Source organism: Zootoca vivipara, chromosome 5, assembly GCF_963506605.1.
Source record: "Zootoca vivipara chromosome 5, rZooViv1.1, whole genome shotgun sequence".
Classification (NCBI taxonomy): Eukaryota; Metazoa; Chordata; class Lepidosauria; order Squamata; family Lacertidae; genus Zootoca; species Zootoca vivipara.
Genome location: NC_083280.1, coordinates 28020611 through 28045071, shown reverse-complemented (window position 1 = coordinate 28045071; position 24461 = coordinate 28020611). Strand labels below are relative to the sequence as shown.

The 24461-nt window shown below is 38.0% G+C and overlaps 1 protein-coding gene across 6 annotated transcripts in view; it reads left to right on the top strand.

Annotated features, from left to right (window-relative positions):
- The window catches only part of RASA2 (RAS p21 protein activator 2), a 50596-nt gene extending 26138 nt beyond the window's left edge, over positions 1 to 24458 (top strand). For 2 of the 6 annotated variants that reach the window (XM_035132680.2, XM_060274499.1), the window contains exons 12-24: positions 697 to 811; positions 1756 to 1830; positions 3199 to 3322; positions 5150 to 5256; positions 8267 to 8353; positions 8439 to 8516; positions 9247 to 9320; positions 11240 to 11346; positions 11901 to 11983; positions 14341 to 14549; positions 16506 to 16609; positions 16893 to 17078; positions 17880 to 24458. In XM_035132680.2, coding sequence (XP_034988571.1) covers positions 697 to 811; positions 1756 to 1830; positions 3199 to 3322; positions 5150 to 5256; positions 8267 to 8353; positions 8439 to 8516; positions 9247 to 9320; positions 11240 to 11346; positions 11901 to 11983; positions 14341 to 14549; positions 16506 to 16609; positions 16893 to 17078; positions 17880 to 17989 — 1459 coding nt within the window. In that variant the 3' untranslated portion in view covers positions 17990 to 24458. Of the gene's footprint in view, positions 1 to 696; positions 812 to 1755; positions 1831 to 3198; positions 3323 to 5149; positions 5257 to 8266; positions 8354 to 8438; positions 8517 to 9246; positions 9321 to 11239; positions 11347 to 11517; positions 13651 to 14340; positions 14550 to 16505; positions 16610 to 16892; positions 17083 to 17879 lie in introns of those variants that run through there. The other 4 variants (XM_035132681.2, XR_004693645.2, XM_060274500.1 and 1 more) reach the window with 4 other exon arrangements.
- The last annotated feature ends 3 nt before the right edge of the window (positions 24459 to 24461 follow it).

Sequence of the window (24461 nt, the reverse complement as noted above, 5' to 3'; positions counted from 1 at the left end):
TTGTGGACCTCTTATAGTGGAACTCAGGTGGCAGACTAAACTTAGGTGTGTGTCTTTGTGATCCCATTACTGTGGATAACTTGCTGAACCTTCATTATTGACTAAATTGCTAGCTCTGCTTTGACTCTTTTTGAATAAATATCTAATGACACAGCACAACATTCTACTTGTAGATAGAACCAGAAGAAAGGACAGTTCGTCCTTTTGTCAAATAGGGATGTACTTATGTAAAGGAATCGACATTTTCAGATGTGTTTTTGAAGATAGGTTTAGGGATGTTTAGTTGACAGTTCACTACCAATACTACCAAACTGGTTGAAAAAGAGGTACCTAGGATGATAGGTTTGTGTCTTCTACATTTTAAAAGCTGTTCGCTTTAATCATTGAATATATCTTTCCTAGTCTTGATTTCTGTCAGTTGTGAATAGGATAGGTGTCTGCTTAGGGCAGATTTTTCTTTACAGCTCTATAAGGATGACTTAAAGTTTACAACTAGTTAGGCTTCCAGTAGGCATAGACACCTATTTAATCTTAGTTAGCTAAATATATTGCAGATATTGCAGATGTTTTAAACTCTGGTTTCTGAATACCATCTGTATATGAGCTAGATTGTCAGAAACTTTTCACAGAAAACGTAGGCTATGATTTATACATTCCTTCCATCTTGAATTCTTAATGATTCATATTGTTTTGCAGGGAAGCAAATACAATCTTCAGAGGGAATTCTTTAGCTACTCGATGCCTAGATGAAATGATGAAAATAGTGGGAAAGCACTACCTGAAAGTTACATTAAAACCAATTCTTGATGAGGTACTGTAACATGCATTAAGGTTTACAAAGCTGGTTGGTTAATTTTTATTTTTGTACTGCTTCCAGCTTTATTAACCAGTGACTCAGTGCAGAGTTGTTTCTTAGATATCAGCCAGTGCACAACAAAACTGCACTTTTTTTTTAACCAAGGACCACATAATACAGTTCCCGCTTGCCACAAAACATCTGCATGGCGGGTTATCGTGACTCTTGTAAAGTGTATAAGGGTTCCACTACACATATTATGGAAATTCTCTGCAGCTTCCAGACAAGTGTGGTGGCTTTCCATATGATTGTAATCTGCATGCTGTGTCCCTTAAATACATACAGTGTGCAGACATGTTTCTCAACAGCAAGAATACTACTGCTATAGGAATGAAGTTGCCTAAGACAACTCATACCTAAATGTACTGGAAGTGATCTCTTCAGTATCATCCATGTATGTGTACGTGCACCTGTGCCTATGTAGTGCTGATCCTATTCATATAAGTCAGCTACAGGAAGGAAACAGCTGATGTGTGTTCTTAACAGTTGATATACATAAAACTTCTTCATCTGGGCTAGCCTGAAATCCAATCTCCAGGATCATGAGGGGAGGGGGGTAATAAAACACTTATCCACAATGTTGCCATTAATTTACTAGATTGCTACTGTGGGTGCACCTTTTCAGCATATTAAGGAAGATTGGAAGAAAAGAAAATGAGGGAAATCAAGGTACCTTCCTCCTTGAGGATGCATGGTTTTGAGGTGTTAGTGCAGCCACTAGAAACTTAAACATGTAGTGGCCATTCTTTTTTCAAAAGTTTGCAGTATGCTTACAGGCAGCTTCTGGGGAACATTGATGGGTTTTGCCCATCTTCTTACCTCTGGCTCAGTAAAGGAGAACAGACCTGAATATTGCCCTGTCCTGATATAACTGACTAAAATTTTACTCCTGTTTTCAGATATGTGATAATCCCAAACCTTGTGAAATTGATCCTTTGAAACTGAAAGAAGCTGATAATGTTGAAATACACCAGGTGTGTTTAAGTGATTTTGTTCAGCTTATATTCAAGGACCTAGTGCAGAGGTGGGGAGCCTCAGGTCTGGCCCTGAGGCAGCACTCTTAAGCCTCTCTGTCTCAACCTCTGGACTCTTCTCTGCTACACCCCTATTGGCCCTTCTTTGTGCTCTTTGAGTGTTTTTGCCTGGCTGGAATGTGTTATTGAACTTCGATAATGCCTCTTGCTTTTCTTAATGGAGGACAGAGGTGTGTAAAACAGTCTGCTGTATAAAGGTAAAATTTACATTAATTGATTTGTCCATTTTTGCCTCCAGCATCTCCTACCACTGGCATATGAGACCTAGAAGGTTGCCAGAATTGCAGCCTTGGGCTGCAAAAGGTTCCCCACCCCTGAGCTAGTGTATAATCAATTTTTGGAGTGATAATTGTTAGCCATGCTAAATTTCAACATCAAGCAAAATTGCTTAGAATCTGAGTGTAATTCTTCCACTTGTGTTGGCTTCCAGTTACCAATGTTCTCTGTATAACTTCCATTATGTAGACTTCAGTATAAATAAGTACTACTGTAAATCAGTTGATAATTCAGTTAATAATACTGAACATGCACCTTCCATTGTTGGGATCAAAACCTGGACCCATGATGGTAGCCTTGAGAGTTGTTGCTATTAAGTATCAGGTTTCTCTTTGTTAAAATAAAAGTATTAGTGTGCTGCAATAAATATAGAATTTGTAAGCTACTTTGCACCATAAAATTGCTATGTTTCTAATTATTAACAGTATGTGTTGGTAGTGATATATGGACTGTCTTTTGGCTAGCTTGTACCATTGGCAGCAGTGAAAGTAGAAGATGTCAGTGCACTTTTCTATTGTGTAACTATGTATGCAGGTAACTCGCAAATTATGTGTGTTTTACATACATAATTTGAACTTTATGTGCTTGGCCGAAAAAAATAAATCAAAAGGGGTGGGCATCTGGCAGGGGGGGGGGACATAGGCAATCCCACCCATCATTGCACTCACCTTGGAGATCATGCAGAGGTAGAGTACAAGTTGCTGTGGGAGAGCGTGGGAGGGGAGAGAGCAAGACTGGCCTTGGAGAACGTGTGCTGTGCTTTTTATGGGGCATTTCCCAGTTTCTACAGGGTTATTTTGACTATACTCTATTTTGGCTTTACACTCTATATCTCCAGAATGTAATCCTCACATAAGATGCGAATAACCTGTACATATGCCAGTGTGTTCTATTGACCTTTAAAGCATATGATTTACATTTGTCTCTGTTCCCAAAAGATTGCCATTGTTATGTTAGAATTTTGTATTAGATTTTTCTTCGACAATAGAATAAAACAGTATGGATTTCTGAAATAATTTGTTTGCCTTCTAGGAAAATCTGCGCTTCTATGTTGACAAAGTATTCAGTACAGTTGTACAGTCAAGTATAAGTTGCCCTAAATTAATGTGTGATGTGTTCTGTTCTCTGAGGCGCTTGGCTGCTGAAAGATTTTCTAGTAAGTGTAATTTTTTAAATTAGAAACTTATGTAAGCCTTCTTGAAGTCCATAGAAGTGTTCTCAAAGAGTTGTCCAGTAGCATTCATAAGGAAACTGAAATGACTGAATTTGCAACTTACATTTTCAATAGACTTTAAAAATGTTTATTGTAAACATGATCTGCTTTCTGTAGGCTGTGTACAAAGCATATGTATTTATTACTATATACTATTTGGCATCAGCAGAACTGCATGCTTATTATACCAAAGCATCAGTATGAAAGGAGCACAAGATAAGAGACATATAAGAGAAAAATACAAACACAGATTGTGTTTTTAAATGTTGCATTAGACAACCTTTTGAAATAGACATGCATCTGTTAGTGTTACTTATTGGTTAAAATGTGTGAAGCTTTGAATAGCAAGTTGTTATACATATTCTGGGACGTGGGTGGCACTGTGGGTTAAACCACAGAGCCTAGGGCTTGCTGATCAGAAGGTCGGCGGTTCGAATCCCTGTGACGGGGTGAGCTCTCATTGCTCGGTCCCAGCTCCTGCCAACCTAGCAGGTCAAAAGCACGTCAAGTGCAAGTAGATAAATAGGTACCGCTACAGCGGGAAGGTAAACGGTGTTTCCATGTGCTGCTCTGGTTCGCCAGAAACGGCTTAGTCATGCTGGCCACATGACCTGGAAGCTGTACGCCGGCTCCCTCAGCCAATAATGTGAGATGAGCGCCGCAACCCCAGAGTCGGTCACGACTGGACCTAATGGTCAAGGGTCCCTTTACCTTTATACTTATTCTATATTGAACATACATATACTATACAACATCTCCCCCAACATAAAAATGGTGAAATAGCCTTCTTGGTATAGAGTAAAATATGTATTCTCAGAAAACTATTAGAATGTATAGTTTATCTGATATAAAATATAAATAGTGGCTTCAATTGTACATAATGATAAACGATGGTTTACATAAGGCAGGCATGTCCAACAGGTAGATCGTGCTCTACCGGCCGATCACTGGACGTCTGTGGTAGATCGTTGGTAGATCATTGGCTCCCCTCAAATAAGCTGAACAACTGTGGCTCCCCTAAAAAAAAGCTCAACATTTTACCTCCTCCCTGAAAAAACTCAACAACATTGACCTGAACCCTCCCAAAATGGACCTTCCTCCTTCCTAAAAAAAGCTAAACAACTTTGACCTGAACCCAAAAAAGGGGGTAGATCACTGCCAGTTTCCAACTCTGTGAGTAGATCACAGTCTCTTGGGAGTTGGCCACCCCTGACATAAGGGATGAGGAACCTGTTCGAATAAGTTGAGCTCCTAACTGTAAATGTCTCTTACCATTGGTCATACAGGCTGGGGCTGATTGATTTACATTAATGGGCCTTGCATTTATGAGCTCCCCATTCCCTTTTCTCCAGCAAAGCTGTGAAGCAAACCAAAGTCTTAATTATGGTTGAAGTAATCAAGCCAGCTTCAAATCCTGGCTTGTTTTCATAAAACATAGAGAAGAATTGGTATAGTTTTTAGTTCATACACAATAATAAGCCATTATTAACTGAAAACAGACTCAAACCCTTCCATTTCCTCTCTGTAGTGCTGGAGGAAGTGAGATAGTTTACGTACAACCATGTTACAGTTCTTATTTGTGCCCTATAACAAATGGCAAAAGCATCTTGCATCATAACCACACTTTCATTTCATCCTACTTGCTAGTTCTTTATTCTGCCAAAGAACAGTACTTCTTTTTCGAATGACATTATCCTGCTAAAGTTTTTCATTGTCTTCATTTCCTACCAACTTGTAATACATCTTACATTTCATGGTTTTTCTCTGCAGATGACCCTCATGTACAATATTCTGCAGTGAGCAGCTTTATATTTCTTCGTTTCTTTGCTGTAGCTGTAGTATCGCCTCATACTTTCCATTTACGACCTCATCATCCCGTAAGTTTTGATAATGTTCTGTCCAAACTCTCTAGGCAAGATTTGTTAGGAAGATAAGTATAGAAATAAGCCTAGCATTTGTAATGTGAATGGAGAGTTGAACTGTGAGTTTTAGGCCTCCTGGATATAATTTGTTTAAGTAAGCTCTAGATAACTACATAGTCTCCAAGTCCCCTACAGTTCTGAGCTATTACCATGCCTAAATATTAATAATAATAATTATTGGAAAATTGAAATGAGTAGGTGGCTGGCACCCTGATCACTTTTATGGTATATGGTTGCATTTTCTATTGACTTCAAAGTAATCTCAAACAGTGACAGAAAGCCCTAAAAGAGAGGTCTGGGTTATCTTGAAGGGGTGTATAGAAAGCTATATTGTTAACATTCTGGCAATATGTAGATAATGTTGTTCAGGATGTCAAATGGGACAGTTATAGCTTGGTATCATGTGCAACATTCTATGTAACTTTTCCTACAGAAGTGTTTTCAGTGTAGGAAGAGCATAGCATAGAAAGTGGCCCCAAAAGCACTGTGCACTGCTCATCTCAAAAAAGAAAATATTCCACAATAATAGCTTTCTTTTCTTGGGTTATTGATGTTCATTTATAGATTGTCTTATAAGAACTTAAAAATAGCCCTGCTGGATCAGGCCAAAGGCCCATCTAGATCAATGTTCTGTTCTCACAGTGACTAACCAGATGCATATGGGAAGCCCATGAAAACCCTTTTTCCCATTTGTGAGTCCCAGCAACAGTATTCAAAGGCATCAGTTTTGTTACATTGCTTATGAATTTTCCATAGTGGAGTGGACTACTTGGATCTAAGATGTTAAACATATGGAAAAGCTGTTATAAATCAATATACCCTTTATGGCCAGGGGTCGGCAAGGTTTACCTCACCTGGGCCGGTTCACTCCAGCGGAGATCCTTCCGTGGGCCAGATTGCACGCGTGCACGAGCGCGTGCACCTGCAATTTCCAGCAGATGCAATTTCCGGCCCCGCAGAAGCGAGTCCCCGCACTTTGCTGCACCAGTTTAGCACAGCACGCGGGGACTCACTAAGTGGGGGGCTTGATTCGGGGGCAGCTCGTGGGCTGGTTAAATGACCCCCGTGGGCCGCAGGTTGCCTATCTCTGCTTTATGGCAGTGTACTTCCTTAATTAGAGGGTACTGAATAGTGCTACTGTAGCTACTGTTCATGTAATCAGTTACCGGTATGTGTTTTCTGGAAAACTTTGAATTGGAAGTTTTTCCTATTCATGTTGCATAGGCTAACTTGCATCAGAAACATTTTCTGATGCTTCAGAGAGTGATCTAATTTATTGTGTTTGTTTCACTTGCAATTTAGTAAACAAAGCAAAAAAAGTTAACATTCCTCTCCCCCCCCCCAATATGCCACCAACCATTTGACCACAAATATTTGAGGGGAGAAATTAAGGCACACTTAATATGTATTGTTATGTAGACATTTTTCTTGCAATACTTACAAAGATTTAAAGACAATGTTAGTGTTAATTACCTGCAAAACATTATTTACAACTTTGAACCTGCCAAGCTTGCCTAATACTGTGTTTGCAATTGGCATCCATTCAGTGTAACTAATGAACTTACGACACAAAACCTTTTTCCAAAACATTTTCTGCACCACTGCATATAGTTCCTGGTTCCATGTTCTTGGAGCAATGTCCTTTCTATGCTCCACACTTCTTACAAGCACACCATGTATCCACTGTACTCATTTTCGCCTGTCACTGCTCCCTCTCACTCATACCTCCTCTTAGGATTCTGATCCTTGTTAGCGAGAGAGGACAGACTTAATGTCATAGAAGTGGCACCACTGTGTCCTTAGGTAACTATGTGGTTTGGTGAGGTTAGAATACATTCCTTCATGTAGTATCCAGTCGTTATATTGGGGACCATATATCACAATTTCAGAAGGGGCATTAATAGAAATGTCAGATTTAATTCAAGATGCTATTCTGCTACAAAATAAATATTCAGCTAGTTACATGAATTGGAGCAAAACCATATTGCTCAGTCTCTGATTCAAATATTATGTTAGGGCATAGCCTTTAAATATTCAAATAAGTGAAATGTTTAAGTGTCAGATCATATTGGTCTGTGTATTGTAAAGTTAGCACAAATGTTTAACATCTTAAATATGGTTACTTATATAAAAGACTTAAAGGTTTTCTTGCAATGAACTGGTATATACATCTTTTAAATGCATTTTGATAAATAAATGAAGTAGGAATTTCTCTGTAAAAGCTTGGCTCCTTTTAAGCAATAAAGCTCTTTTTGTCTGGTGGAGACATATCAAACTGTAGAACCAGAATTTATAATGTAAGATGTTAAGGGGATTTCTGCTCACTTAAATAACACTCTCATTGCGCAGTAACGGAGGGGGGACATTTTCACCTGGTCCTCGCATCCTCCCAAACAAATCCACTCTGAATGATTGAAGACCTTCCAGAACAGTATGGGGGGTGCACAAGGAGGAGCTGCAGGAGCATTTGCAAAAATTATATCCTTCCCCCATGCTGTGCCACTTCTATTAATAAGGGCTTCTGCTTGTATCAAAGGCTCATGAAACTTTGTTGGAGTCTGTAAAGCACTGCTTCATGCTGTGTCCATCTTTGTGATGCTTATATGAAAGCTGCTATGTGGCGGCTGTGCAGTAAAATACTTGGTAGATGTTCTTTAATTGTAATACTATTATTTATTTAACAAGATTTATATACAATTTAATCAAGTTTCTAAGTGCTTTACATAAAATATGAATTAAAAATAATAGAATCAGATGTTAAAAACAAGGTGACCCAAGATTCAAAATGTAAATCAAATCAGTTTTTAAAAAATGTTTACATTATAAATTCGCATATTAAAATACATGTCACATGTGCATGTCTGGGTTGGCTTGCCTGGGGGGGGAGTTTTTAGCAGGGGGCTAAAACAATACTATGACACCAGTAAAATGGCAATTTTACCTGTTTCTTATATGTTTCTTTTAGGATGCACAGACATCTAGAACATTAACCCTTATATCAAAAGCCATTCAGACACTGGGGAGCTGGGGAAGTTTGTCCAAAAGCAAGCTAGTAAGTACCTGATGATTTATTCTTTTGTTTTGCTTCTGGTATCTCAATTGCTAAGGTTTACTCACTTCAATTTTCTCTCTTTTAGTCAAGCTTCAAGGAGACATTTATGTGTGAATTTTTCAAAATGTTTCAGGAAGAGGCATATATTGAAGCTGTCAAAAAGGTATTTTATATATTTACACATACCATTTTAGTTAAAGTATGCTTCCATTTTTTTCCTTGCATTCCTCCAAGGATGTCAGGAACTGTACTTGGAGGCTACCCCTTTTTATTCACACAACAGCACTGTGAGGTAGGTTAGATCAATAGATGGCCGAATCAGTTGCTCACAGCTGGGTAGTGGTTTGAACCCAGATCTTCCTGGTACAAGTCTAATCCTCTGTTTACTGCGCCATGCCACCCTTTACCCCTCACGTGCACACTTGTTTTGCTAAAGTACAATGGCAGAAATGTTTTTAAGATGCAATATTTTAGATCAAATGTGAAGGTAAAATGCAGAAACAACTTCTTAGAACTGTAAATTAACTTTGATTAGCTTAGACGTCATGTATATTGATTTTTTAAAAAGCTTTTACAAAATTTCTACAGTTAAGTGTGGAAAAAAATTCACATTATTTTAACATGGTCTCCATGTTCTACCGTACTTTCTTCTATTTGAAAGTAGAACTTAACTTAAAGAAAGATCAGTGAAAGCTTGGGGGGAAACGATATTATCTGTTGGGCCAGAGAGAAAAGCCGGAGGGGACTGTGCCTGCCTCCCAGAGTTCTTTTCTCCCCTCCCTCCGTCCATCAGCATCTGCCTCAAATTTCATGTATATTGATTTTTTAAACAGCTTCTACAGTTATGTATGGAAAACAATTCACATTATTTTAACATGTTCTCTATCTTTTAGTTTTTAGATGAGGTATCATCTACTGAAAGTAAAGAGCCAAGTGTCATGAGCGAGTCGATTCATCTAAAAGAAGGGTAACAGAAGTACAAAGTGCTGTATACTGACAAGTGTTTTGCTTGAATACATTATAAACTTCCCCTTTATACCATTATAAATATTTACATATTTTAATATATATGCTTACTATAATTCCATACCAGTGGGTAGAATTCAGTGTTGTGCTATGATGAACATTTTGTCTGCACAAGTATTTCAGCTTGCTAGACAGAACAGTCTCTCCTCCCTCTGCATGTTGTTCTGGGGTTCTCTTGACCCCATAACTAATTATGGGAGATGTGGGGAGAAGTGCAGGGGGAAGCACAGTGGTTTCATTAGATGAATCCTACCCTTAAACTCAAAATCTAGTGTCTTAAGATATCCTTGCATTACTTGTTATACAAAGGTTAAAGGTTTATAATTCAATGTAACATAAAACACCCTTTATTATTGGATATTGAAAGACCTCTTTATACTATCAGTCAAGGACTTCAGTTTTTATTTTAAAATATTCTGCTGTTGTCTCCCTTCCTTATTTAATATACCAGTTTCCATTAGTGCAAATCCCCACATTTTATCAGTTCATTCACTTGCAGTTGGTATCACGTGTAGTCTCATTTTATTTCTGTATATTATTCTTGCTGCTGTCAGCATAACCAAATAAATTATGTATGTTCTTTTTTCACCAATCATTAAATAAATAAGAAAAAACAGGATTTTTTTTTCTTTTTATAGACTTTTTGGATTCTAAATTATATTCCTAATAGTTCTGGGTTTTTTTATTCAACTTTGTATCCTACTAAAGTCTCATATTCTACTATAAATTGTTCAATTTATGTCAAAGAAATGGTGGTCCACTTAGTGTTATAACTATATAACAGACTGAGGTTGAATCCTGACAAGACAGAAGTACTGTTTCGGGGGGACAGGGCACAGGCAGGTGTGTGGGACTCCATTCAGGACCAGGTCCACAGCCTGGGAGTCATTTTGGACTCACAGCTGTCCCCGGAGGCGCAGGCCAATTCTGTGTCCAGGGCAGATTCAAAGTGTTGCTGCTGACCTTTAAAGCCCTAAACGGCCTCGGCCCAGTATACCTGACGGAGCGTCTCCACCCCCATTGTTCAGCCCAGACACTGAGGTCCTCCTCTGAAGGTCTTCTGCTGGTTCTCTCACTGCGAGAAGCAAAGTTACAGGGAACCAGGCAAAGGGCCTTCTCAGTAGTGGCGCCCTCCCTGTGGAACACCCTCCCTGTCAAGGAGATAAAGAACTACATAACTTTTAGGAGACATCTGAAGGCAGCCCTGTATTGGGAAGTTTTTACTGTTTCATGTTTTATTATTTTGATACATGCTGCAAGCCACCCATAGAGGCTGGGGAGACCCTGGCAGTTGGGCGTGGTATAAATAACAAAATTATTTTTTATTATATTGCTTGTAAGGACATGCAGGTCCCCTTACCAAATACAATGCGTTCCCTGAAAATTGTTTGTTAGGTGAGCTTTTGTTAAAGGAGTCCACAATTTCCATTAATTCCTATGGGAACATTTCTAATTGGAGGATTTGTCCCAACTCTCTTCATGGTATCTTCTTGAAATTACTGCAGCCCACCAGTAAAAGACAGAAAAGGGAAAAAATTGATTAGTTCAGTCTCTCCTGCTCCCTGATTTGCTCAATTTCTCCTGCTCTCTGATTTGTCTGAGCTTGCTTCCTGCATGGTTTCTGCTCCCAAATGACTGCTGCCAACCACCAAAGCACAAACAAGTAAGGAAATTGGCAAACTTCGGATGTTTGGATATCTGAATCTGTGGAGTGGTTTGCGCATAATTGTTTGGATAGGTAATTTTTTGCACAATGAGCAGGCAGATTGAAGGACCTGTGTGTAAGTGCAACTGGGAACTCTGTTTATGGGGAGCATTTTGAAGGCTTCTGCTTAATAATCCTTTGTATTCTGTTCACAGGGAAATGTATAAAAGAGCACAAGGAAGAACACGTATTGGGAAAAAGAATTTCAAAAAGCGTTGGTTCTGTTTGACAGATAGAGAGCTCACTTATCATAAGCAACAAGGTATTAGTGCTGCTTATTTGCAACTTCAGCATTTTAAGTACAGAATGTGGTCTGTTTATAGTGCAGACTTCGTTCTTTTGTTATGGTAATTAAAGTTCATTGAATCGGAATCCTGTTTTTGTTCAAAGTTCTATGAAGTAGTAAAAATATGTTGTCTTCTATATTTTGAAGGTATTTTAAAATTCCAACTCCTATTTCCAAGCCCAGAAAAAAGAGGTGCCAGAACTCATCATGAACACCTCCCTTGTTCTCTTATGATGGCAATGGTGCCCTCCTGAGAGGTGCCGGAACAGCGTTCTTGTGAGTTCTGGCTGCAAAAAAGCCCTATCCAAGCCTGCTTACTTTCTTACCTAACAGAGGCACTTGCATATATGTGTTAGCCATAATAGAGTTGGCAGGCATATGGTTTTTCTACTGCACTTGCTCCATAGGAAATGAAAAATGGAATGCTAGAGTTCAATTCCAAATTCTACTAAGATTTTGTCTCCAGCATTATCCTAATCAATAGTTTTCTTTTCTAGTTTGTACCAATTTACTCATTCTTATTTACGCAGATAAAGATCCTATTTACACCATTCCAATCAAAAACATCCTTGCAGTGGAAAAGCTTGATGAGAATGCCTTTAACAGGAAAAACGTAAGCTGGATTTAGTTTTGAAATATTAGTTAAGAATACACTTAGTTTTTAAGCTAACTGCTCCACAGTACATAGTATCTCAGGCTTGTTTGTACCAGGGCATTTGTTCTTGGAAAATAACAGTATATAATTATTATATTTATTTGCAATGCCCTCATCTTTTTGAAACATTTAACAACCATATTGTAGATCAGGGCTGAGCAACCTAAGCTGGCTGCCAGGCCAAATTCTTATCTCCCCTATCTCTCATTGGCCAAATTTGAGAGCTGCGCAGAGCTGCCATCCTGTCAATTAAATGAAATAACAATGACATCAGATGATGATTGTGCAATGCTTTGACACCCTACTGATGAACAGACTCAAAATCATCCTCTTTCTGCTGATTGGGTGTGTGTGTAATGTCTAGCCTGCTTTCTGCAGGGATCAGCTGCATGATCAACTTTCTACAGAAGAATCCAGCTGTGGGGCAGCTGAACATAGTTTGAGGAAACTGGCCAAATTGGGACCCATACCAGGTCAAATTTAGCCTGGACAGGCCAGAGCTTCTCCATTCTTGTAAATGGAACTTAACATATAATTGAGGAAAATACCGTGAAAAGCATCCTGAGTTAATAGATTTAGGACAGGCTTCCTCAGCCTTGGCCCTCCAGATGTTTTTGGCCTACAACTCCCATGATCCCTAGCTAGCAGGACCAGTGGTCAGGGATGATGGGAATTGTAATCTCAAAACATCTGGAGAGCTGAGGTTGAGGAAGCCTGATTTAGGAGGTCTAAATAAGAAATAGTGGTTAAGATGTCTAAGCAGGCAATGTGCATCTACTAAAATATGAATTGAAACATATGTTATCCTGCAGTTGTTAATAACAACAACAACAACAACAACAACAAGAAGAAGAACTGGCTGGGTTTCCCCAGCCACTCTGGGCGGCTTCCAACAGAACATTAAAATACAATAATCTATTACACATACTTAATAATTTATTTATTTATTTATTAAGTTAATAAATTAGGTAACTTAATTAATTATTACACTTACAGTTAACAAAATTTCTGCTCAAATGTCCACCAACTATACACACACATACATGTGGGGATGGATACATAAATCCATATCACTGCCTAGCCAATTGTCCTGGATTTATACTGGACAACACAGTTTGAGTACTTTCAGTTTAAGTACTCCACGGACCCATCTGGAACGGATTAATCCACTTTCCATTACTTTCAATGGGAAAGTTCGCTTCAGGTTAAGTTCGCTTCAGGTTAAGTACGCTTCAGGTTAAGTACAGACTTCCGGAACCAATTGTGTACTTAAACCGAGGTACCACTGTAGTTGAAAAACATTACCCACAAATACTTCGTTCATATATGCAGTCAATACATTACAACTTAACAATGTCCTCATATATCAAAAGAGTTACCTTATCTGCTGATAACTTGATACTTCATCAGTAAAACGTATATGCAAATATCATACAACAATTGCAGGGAAATTAATACAGGCAATGACCATTTTACTCTTGTCCAATATGTGCACAACCACACAAGCATACCCACAACCTGGAAGAGGCCGGAAAGGTGAGTGGGGGTCAGGAATGTAACCCCCACTCAAAATGGTTTTTGCCTGTATAGTAAAAAGTGACCAGTTTATACATTATTGGAGGACTGTATGATTATATATATATATATATATATATATATATATATATATATATATATATATATATATGCGATCCAACCAATGTCATCCTTAAGCCTACAGGGCATTAATAAACACAATGCAAGTTCAATTTGGGGTGCACTTTCTTTCATGTTAAGGTTTTTGGTTGAGAATACTGCTTTGATTCTTCCTATTAATAATTATTTTCCAGAAGGAGCTGCTGCTTGAAATATAAGGGGCAGGATCCAGCATAATGTTAGCACAAGAAGCAGGAGAGTTGCTGTTGTGCAAGCCATTTTGTTGTGAAAGTAGGGTATATGATACGTTAATTCTGTTCAAGCTCTTCTGCCCACCCAAGGCGCCTGTTAGATCCAGCTTTTGCAGTACATGAGGAAGGGGGCTTCTGCTAGTCACATGACTGTTGTGCTAGCAGCTGCCACTGTTGAGTCTGTTTCTTGGTTTATGATGTAAGATGGGATGGACAAGGAGGTCATGATAAGTAACAATGTGGCTGCCCAGAGAACTAAGCTGATGAAGGGTGTAGGATTGCAGGCCTGCTACTAAGCAATAAAATAGAAAATTCACAAAGTTGCTAAATAAAACAGCAAATGAAGAGAATTTTGTGCTGCTTGTTGTCATTTGAAGTCCTGTGAATAAACTGGGGGTTACTGAATAAAAAGGATACTTTCTTTCTCAGATGTTTCAAGTGATACATGCTGAAAAGCCACTCTACGTGCAAGCAAATAATTGTGTGGAGGCTAGTGAGTGGATAGAAGCTCTCTGTAGGAAGAGCAGATACAACGAAAGCAGATTGAGTGTTTATCATCCGTCTGCTTTTCTGAATGGAAACTGGCTTTGCTGTAAGGCTACATCAGAGAACACAGAAGGTTGCACACCATGCACTGTGTAAGTAACATCTGCAAAGAAAGATGTATACATGTTTGGAAATAGAAATAAGATTGGTCTCTGCCTGCTTTTGCTGGAATTTCAGTCAGTCCCTGGCATGTTTGTTGCCCAAAGGGGCATAAAGGCAGAATAGTGTGCGTATGTTTAAGGCCGCTTGTCATAATTCTTGATTGGAAATCATTAGAACATGACACTAGAGTTAAACACCCACTACCTATCAGATCTGGTTACCCAAACTGCATGGGTCATAGTCCCTATGATGTATGAATTGCTCTTGGGGCTTCCATTTGGGAATAGTAACTTGTAACCATCAAACACCCAGCATTTTCCTTGCCAGCAGCAGGGAGCTTGAAACACTGTTGCCATTTTTTAGAGTAGCCCTATGAATACAAAGGAAAAGGTTTCTTCTCCTCATTTCAGATGATTACCTGTACAAGTACAGTTGTACTTTGGGTCCCAAATGCCTTGGTACTCGGACATTTTGGCTCCCGAACGCCGTAAACCCGGAAGTGAGTGTTGCGATTTGCAAATGTTCTTTGGAACCTGAACTTCCGATGGGGCTTCCGCGGCTTCTGATTGGCTGCACAAGCTTTCTGCAGCCAATCAGAAGCCACGCTTTGGTTTCCGAACATTTTGGAAGTTGAACAGACTTTCGGAACGGATTACGTTCGACTTCCAAGGTACAGCTGTAATCTGATATAGCTGCTGCAGCACATCAATCTCTCCCTTGATTCCTGCTAATCTGGAAGACATTTGAAGGCTGATTTTGGATCTTAAACCATAGAATGAAGCTGCATTAACAAGCAGAAGTGAGCCTTGGACTTACACACTCCCCTTTCCCCTCTTCTCCAGCATAGCTCCAAAGAGGAGATTGGAAACACCCACTTCTTGTTTTAAACTAAAAGTAGCTTCCCGTCTTCTGATGTAACAATAAACTCTTGTAACTTTAAAAGAGGGAGTGTGGGTGCTTCTTGTCTCCTTGTGGCCACACTGTCGAAAAAGAAAGGAGCATGCAGAAGTGAAGCATGCTCACATAGTGTTATGGTTCAGATTAACAAAAGTTCCAAAACAGGCAATAAGCAGCTGGAATCCTTTCTCAGTTTTGCTTATTGTCTCCCAGAAACACCCCAAGTTTTTCTGCATGCTGGTTGCTTCAGCCTTTCATGTTGGAAATCTTGACCGCATGTGTATACAAATTTGATGAATTGCTTGATTCATTAATTTCAACTGTTAATTGGCCTGAGATTATTTTTTTTAGGCAGCTGGCCTGGTCTTAAGGTGTTCTTAATTTACAAATAACTACTACTACTAGGGCCTAAGCATAAGAGTGGGGAGAAAGGGTACTCTTTACCAGAGTCCAGACACCCATGAGGTCCAGGCTACAACCTCCTTACCATGAAGAGTGGGAGGGAAGTGAGGCTACGTTGTAGATAATCCTTGTGAATATATATGAAAAGTTATTTTTCTGCATCCGCCTACCTATTAATGAGATTTGCTGTAGTCAATCAGAAGCAGTGTTAGAACAGTGAGTTTCTTGCCCAGGCCTTCTCTAGAACACAACTGAGAGTATCGACCTGTGCAGTTAACCTAGGATTTGTAGCTAGAGAGATGTGTGCTTCCTATATGATACCGTATTTTTCCGTGTATAAGACTAGGTTTTTTCCCTAAAAAATAATGTCCAAAATTTGGGGGCGTCTTATACACAGATAGCTCCCCCCTCCATTTTCTTAAATCGGAGTCTTCCAAAATAGTCTTGTACATGGGGGCGTCTTATAGACAGAAAAATATTCCAGTCCTTGAGTTCACAGATAGCAGGTGGAAGGAACAGGCAACATTGTAATCGGGAAAATTGATACCATTGATGGTGCGAGCCAGATGCATGTGTTAAACTGCTTTAGATAACATACAGTGAAGGGTGGAGATATATGTATATAGTTTATAAACTTTTAATTGCAGAGGTGTGCCTAATGACATCCAAATAGAGATTGATGGGGATCGAGAAGCGGAGAGAATCTATTCCCTTTTTGCTATCAACATGCCAAAGCTGCAAAAGATGGAAGGTACAGATATACTAATTCAAGTAGTGCTGACTTCTTAGAAATAGTAGTGTTGGAGGAAAAAAACATTATTTAGTAAATTGTTAAGTTTATGAGAATTGGTTATAGAACAAGTGGCAAATAGATTCCTTTTGTGTCCCGTAAAGTAGGTTTTTTTCTTCTTATTATTTTTTAAACATTTTCTGTTACATACACATCTGCTTCTGAACATGTAGAAGAATACAGGTTTTGTTAAATAAAAATTAAGGCCTCCCTAATACTGTTGCTTGTACGTACTTATTTTTAGAGGCTTGTGGAAGTATAGCAGTCTATCAAGGTCCGCGGAAGGAACCGGATGACTATTCTAATTTCAAAATTGAGGACTCAGTAGCAACTTTTCAAACACTTCAGCAAATAATATCTGTTGTAGAAAAGTTGGATGAGCATCATGACAGACATGGGAAGAAAAGATCATCTAGTGCTAAATATGGCAGTGAGTAAGTATTGTAGGTACTTCTATCTTTAGGGTTGATCTGTCACCTGACAAACCAAATGTACTCTGAATTATCACCCAACTTTTTTTCTCAAGGTAAACCATGCAAATTAGCTCTGCTTCTGAGAAATAGTTGGCTCCATATCTCCATCTCCATATTTAGCATAGATAAGCTGCATGAATTATGCTATTCTTTGTTACTGTTTCTTATAGAAACAGTAAAATGTGGACTGGCCAAGGTAATTGTTAGGTAGATTTGTAGCTGGCTTGCTGACCAAACCACAGTTCCTCATCATCCTGGAAAAAAGTGACAAGTGGAATGCTGAAGGGTTCCATCCTGGGCCTGTTGTTGTTCACCATCTTTTTAAATGACTTGGATAAAGGAATTCATGGGATGCTCATCAGATTTGCTGAAGACACCAAACTGGGAGGGGTAGCTAATGCCACATAAGACCAAATCAGGATTCAATATGACCTTAACAGATTGGAGAACTGAGCCAAAACTAACAAAATATAAATAGGAACAAATGTAAGGTTTTAATCTTAGGCAGCAAGAACCAGCTGCACAAATATAAGATACGACACTCTTCAAGCACATTTAATCAGTAATACACATCATATTGCACCATTCAATATTTCCAGCTTCAGTGGTCCATTTTATATGCATTAAATAGGTATTTCCCACTAGTATGTTATCTCAAATGGACCATAGCAAAGAGAGGGGTTGAGCTAGCATGCTTTCATATTTTTAAACTACTTCATCACCTAATAGACATGGTTTCTTTTTCCTCTTTTTTCCAGAGAAAATCCAATTGTTGGAAAAATTTCTTAACCAAAGACACACTGCAATAAGTGGATTTCGAAGAAACTGGAGTAGTTTTCACTTTTTAAAAATCCTGATTGTATGCTGATTCAGAGTTTTTAAGAATCTACATTGCCTGGATATTAGCTGTGTACAGACAATATATTTATTATTTAATAGGGAAAAGACTTGCTTGGGAATCTGATTGTTTTGCAGGGTGAGGAACATCAGTTCCATTTCGCTTAAAGAACTAAAAGTGCCAGAAGATGAAAGTAAATAATTTTTCTAGCGCTGGAAGGAACTACTAAAGGAATAAGCTTTTTAAGGGAGGAAATTAACTACCACTGCAGAAGGGACTTTGGGTGTGCCAAGATAATAATCCATTTCATTTATGAACCATCGGTACCTATTCTGTGGACAATGAGTCTTGGCAAAAGAAATCCCAACTGGTAACAAAAGGAATCGAAGCTTTATATACAGCACACGGCCACTTTTTAAATGGTCCTTTCTTTATCCACAATAGACATTTGTAAAGAAAAAAGGTACTTTTTAAATGTGCATTCATAATTAGCAATGTTGTGTTATTTAAGTGATATTACTGAAACAGGACAAGTCAGGGAGTCTATGCATCTTGTTTACAATTGGAGTGAGCAGTGAATGGAGTGACATGGGACCACTGTCTGAATTTTGTTTTTTTAAATAGCCAGTTACTAGTACTTTATTTAGCAATCAGGGCGTTTTTGGAAGTACTGTGTAAGAACTTAGTGCTGTTGGGAAACTATTATGGGTGCATACCAAGCAACATCTACCTGCCAATTAAAAAAATCACCCTAAAGATAGGTATTACACATTGGAAATATGTCACATCCAATTGCAACTAGTTGATTTCGAAAACCACTCCAAGCACTTTAAATATCTGGATTGCCCCCAGATTATATTTAAAGATACTTTGTAGTATCTAATCATTATGATCAGTTGAATGATCACTATTGTGGCTTAAAACAATGCTTTTGTGAACATTTTTATATCTAGTTTTTTACCTGCTAGGTGAAGTTTTGGACTCAGATTTGCATTTAGAAACTCTTAATCTTGCCTTCCTGATATATTTTTAGTCATAGGCTGATAAAAATGTATGTAATGAACAGAAACATGGTATCCAACTATGACATAGGCTGGACCCATTGACATCAATACACTTAACTCCATTGATTTCAGTGGGTCTGCTCTAAGTATGACTAATGCTTGATATCACCCCAAGCTTCCTTTCATCAGTATTATTGAATGTGGTACTAGGAAACCTCATATTGGGAGCAATTTGCTAAGCACTGTAAAAATTGATATATTGCCACATATTTGTATATTGTTATTCTAGTTTACTTTTCTACACTTGTTTTTCTTCTTTTTGGCTGCTATTTGCCACTGTTGTGGTTAATATTTGTTTTAATTGATAGAAATTGGGAAGAATGGATACAAGCTGCTTAAAATACTACATGAATTACTAACAGTATGGCATTGCCTAAGAAAAAAATCAAAGATCTTGCTGTAGGATTCAACAGCCAGATAAGGCTTTCTGCACCAGCAAATAAATGCTTATAATCTACTCAGCTACTTTAGGCATGCGCAAAAGGGTTGCATGCAGCCAGTGGGAGTCATTTTAGAACAGCCGATACCCATGCCTTATCACTGACTGCTTTGGATATTTCTTTGGAGTTTCAGAAATAGTTTGCCATAAACATGGGGGCTATTGTTGAAGACCCCTGGGCATATGGGCTTAGTGTAGTACTTTGGATCATGGATCTGAGTGGATTAGCAGAATGAATGGCACAGAAGTTATGTAAGAAGAACACTAGAGATACAAACAAATCTAAGAAAATTACAACTGAATCAACAATTGGGAGGTATAAAGCTATTTTATGTATGTATTTCAAGTGCAGGCACTCCTGAATCAGAGGTGTTCTCCTTTCTATGCTCAGCATTCAGCATTGGACAAATCCAGAAGTACTGATGGAAATTATTTCCTCTAGAATCTAGATAAGGCTCTCCATCGGAATACCCTGTTCAGGCCTGGGTATTCTACAATCTACCATTGTCTGATAACATTTTTTAAAAATTGTACATGGCACATTTGTCTACCCTACGTTTAAACAAAAATATTCAACTAAAATATTGGAGATGTGATTGTGCATTGCAATTTGTTTGTACGGGGACTTGTTTCAGTGGGTTTTACTGTTTTTGATAGGGAAATAGGCAAATGCTATTAATTCAATCATTGGTTCATCACCTGGGTGAGAGCTACATACTATATCAGTTGTAGTAGTGGGATCATCTCATATGTCACTCTTTTAATCTTTATTTAATTCAATTGGTGAAAAATAAAGATGCAAATAAATGCAAATAGTACAATCAATACAGAATAATAATTATATTTATATTAGTTCTTAATCATGTACATAGTTTTAAACAGTGGCCTAATTTGCTCATCAAGGTAAGTCATTACTTATCATTCCAACTTTACTACTCCTGTAGCATGAGAAAAAATCAGCCGCAATCCCTGATTTAAAAGTATATCCAAATCAAAATTGCCGTTTGTTGTGCTGGAACAAACTGCAGTTGATAAGCCAAAAACTTTGGGTTTACATCATTGTTTGCTTGAAGCAAAATAAGCCACAATTCCTGGTTTGGATATAACACTAAATCGGGGATTTTGGCGACATGAGCAGTGGCATCTATGCTGAGCATCTGAAAATATAGGGGATGGTGGACTTAAACAATCATCTGGGGCTTTTCAGTATATTGATACTCAGTCAAGATGATTGAATTACAATGTTAACTTGTTGCATCATCACTCTGTCATTCTCTCTTGGCATTTGATGAAGCCATTTACCCTGGTAAACGTGTTGGTCTATAAGGTGCTTCAAACTTTTTGTAATGCTTCTGTTAATCGTTTTGGTTCCTGTTCACATTATTTCTAAAATGATTCCCTCCTTTTTATTTTTGGAAGAGTATGTCATGATTGCACCGGGACCATGTCAATGCATAATATTTATTATTGAGGGTTATCACTCTGCAAACAGTTCTGTTGAAAGGATGTAAACTTAAATTGGGATAGTTAATACTAAGAAAACTGGGGTCACCTGTTAATCAGTTCTGTCTCTGTATATCATATCTTCACAAAGTAACATTTGAGTAACTTTGTTTCTGCCTTATTCTAAAAGAGCATGATTAATTTCTGATCCTTGTGCAAGCATTGTTCCGTGGATGGAGATGTTCAGAATAGTGCTTAATAAAGCCCCCATTTCCCTGCCTCATTGACCTTTTACTATACATAGATAGCAGCAAACCACCCCCTGTTTACCAGGAACAGCTAGTACACACCTCCCATATTAGTAATTCATCTATTCAGTTGCTGTTGCTAGAGTTATACTGGATTGCTGTACAGAACGAACACATTGACCTGATGTCAGTCATTCTGTGTATTCATCAAAACATGGAGATGGACAGGGCTCTCTCGAGCAAATAAAGCTCATTCATCCTCCAAATTACATTTATACCAAATTAAACCTGAGCTCTTCAAAACTATTATGGGGAATAAATGCACTTTCAAAAGTTAAGGTACCACATTGCGTAGATAAAGTACGAGGCAGTTAATAATAAAGTTTCGAGACTGAGCAGCACTGAAAATATTTCATGTTCCATTGTAAGCAGTATCGATGTTTTCAGCATGTGGCCAAGTGCCAAAGATCTTCCTAGCCTTGACCATGCAATTCTTTTTGTCAGTGTTATATTTCAAATGCAGTAGATAACCCAGAATTAAGTTTTGTATGAACTAGGTAGTAAATATTGAAAAGGGTTTCTGTTTGGATTAGTTTAGAGATTAAAAAACAAAAAGATGCTTGCTTAATTAGCTGTGGTTGACATGTATATTTTGCAGTATATTTTTAATTTGTCAAGATGATACATTGAATGTATTTTTATTTAAAGTTTATTTTCTTAACACAAGTATTAAAGTTTGAAACTTGCATGTTGCAGCCACTTTAAATATGTTGGTTGATCATTTTAAATACTTAATACACACAAAGGTTTTCTCAAAGAGTGGATGCTAAAAAGATGTTGATCAATTGCTTATTGTTCCATCTTATGAAATAGGCTGGAAATACTAGGATCTGTGAATGCATTGTTCCCTTGACTGAAAGAAACATAGGTGGTTAACATACAATATAACTTCTGCAGAAAACCTATGCAAAAGGGTATGACTATGGCTGTAACATAAACAAATTACATGTCAGAGTACAGTTCAGATAACCTTTAAATGTCATGATATAGTTGCTTGGTCTATTTGACTTTTTATTAATCAAGATGAACAGAATCCCTTTAAAATAATTTTGTGGTTTTATATAAAAATGCAAGATGTGCTAGTATAGCCTAAATAAACTGGAACATTTATTTCCTTGGAAGAATAGATACCCAAACTTTTCCCCCCTAAATGTTCCAGTTAGTACACCAGAAGAAAGGTTATGAGAATTTTAAAATGTATATTTCATATGGAATTTTAACAAAATTAAGAGGTAAACACAAAATACCTTTGGATTAAAGGAGTTATCGGGTATCATATATAATTTATGGCTGTTAGCCCTACTAGTATCTTAGCATATTTAAACTCTTCTAGTAGAATCCTAAACAAGTTTATTCAGCAGTAAGACCCATTGAATTCAATGGAACTTGCTTTCAGTTAAGTGTATATAGAATCACAACCTTTAATAAGATGGATGATGATATGTTGAGAAACAGAAAGCTTTAAAAAAATGTTATGAATGTAATAGACATTTGGGACTGCAGGTGTAAAATAGCCTTTGATACACAATCAGTGGCTTCAATCATAAATGAACCCTTCAATGCAGATGAACATTTGAGAGTGTTTAGATTCTAAAGATTTAAATTTGGATATAGCAGAGACTGTTAGATCTGTTTTAAAAAATTGGCAGTTTCCTTCTCAAGTCATTGTATCACCTTCAAGATCTTTGGGGACGGACGGACTCAAAACTACAAAATGTTGAACTTATGGCATAAAACATACCTTATTTTTTCTGAATCCATACTAGGCAAACCATTGCCAAAGTGTGTGCATATTTTCATGTTCTCCAGAACATTTTGTCAGTCTAGATAGTGAACAAATTTGATGGTAGAATGTGGGATGAGGTAAAAGATGTTCAAATGAGGCTCTGGCAGGTGCTTTGCATCTGATCTGGGAAGAAGAAGCATACAATGGTTTAAAACAATATTAGAAAATGTAAAATCTAACTGTTACCCAGATGGGTCTCTGTCCTTGGACAAAACATATCAGTTTCTTAGTAGGTAGAAAGCAGGAAAACAGGGTTTTAAAATAAATCTGAAGGTTAATTTCAGGTGGTGTGATAGGTTTTCTTTTGTTTTTCTAAAGGAGTCAAAGTGGGTTACTTCACCTAATAGCCCCTTTTGAATGGGCTGCATCCAACACAGCCCATGCATGAGCAGTACTGACTTCTGCAATTGGACTTCACCTTCCTCACCTCCACCCTCACTGCATGCCCTCAAAATCTATTCCAAAGGGTTGAGGGATCCTCTGAAGCAGATTTTGGGGGTACATGGGAGGCTGGGGGGAGGAGGAAAGTGAAGTCTACCCATCCGATATTGGATCCTGCCCAGTCCCCTTCCATATTGCATCTTAAGACTGAGTAAATGCAAGGTCCGTCCTTGGCTCAAGCATCAGACGTTTTTCTTCCACATCCTTTAGGGGTTTTTGCCAGTTCATCTGATGAAGAGTTCTGATCAGTGCTCTCTCTTTTTTTAAGGAAAAACGGTGCTGGTATTCAGTGTGAAGTTGTTAGGCTATAGTAAGTGCCACACTTTTAACATTTGGGGGTGGGGAGAGAAGGTGCCAGTACTATGTACTCTTGATTACCCTTAGGGGGGAAAGCACTGGAGAACTCAAAAAAAATGCACACTCTTTTGTAAGATGTTGTTTGGTCTAGGAAATATACTGCCCTAATGTATGTGTATGTGTGTGTAAAATAATTTATTATGGGCCAACATGGCTACCATATATGAGAAGGTGGAATTAATAAATATAATGACATGTATCATCATGGAAATTGCATATGATATATACAACTGATAACAGTAGATGTCTAAAGAGATGCAATCACCACATCATAAAATTATCTAGGAGATTAAGGCACTATGTTGTGATTATGCAGCTAATTTCAAAAGTTGTGGGAAACAGTCTAGATTTGTGACTTGGATATCACCCGATGCTTTATTATATGTGGCAATGTTGTCACTATCAAATATTCAGGTGTCCTTCCTTATTACATATAATTGCCAGATTGAGTTTGGCTAGACATTAGAAAATGAGATTTCCTCATCTCCAAGAGACTGGCTTAACTGGGTCTGTGTGATATTTACTTCAAACAGACAGACAGCAAATCATCAATACAATATCAAGCTGTAACTGATGTTGGGTTGTCAGTGAGGTTGACTTTCTTCTGCATGCTAATTATAATTTGTTATGAAGAATGTTTTCCTGTAAAAGCTGATTTTTATAC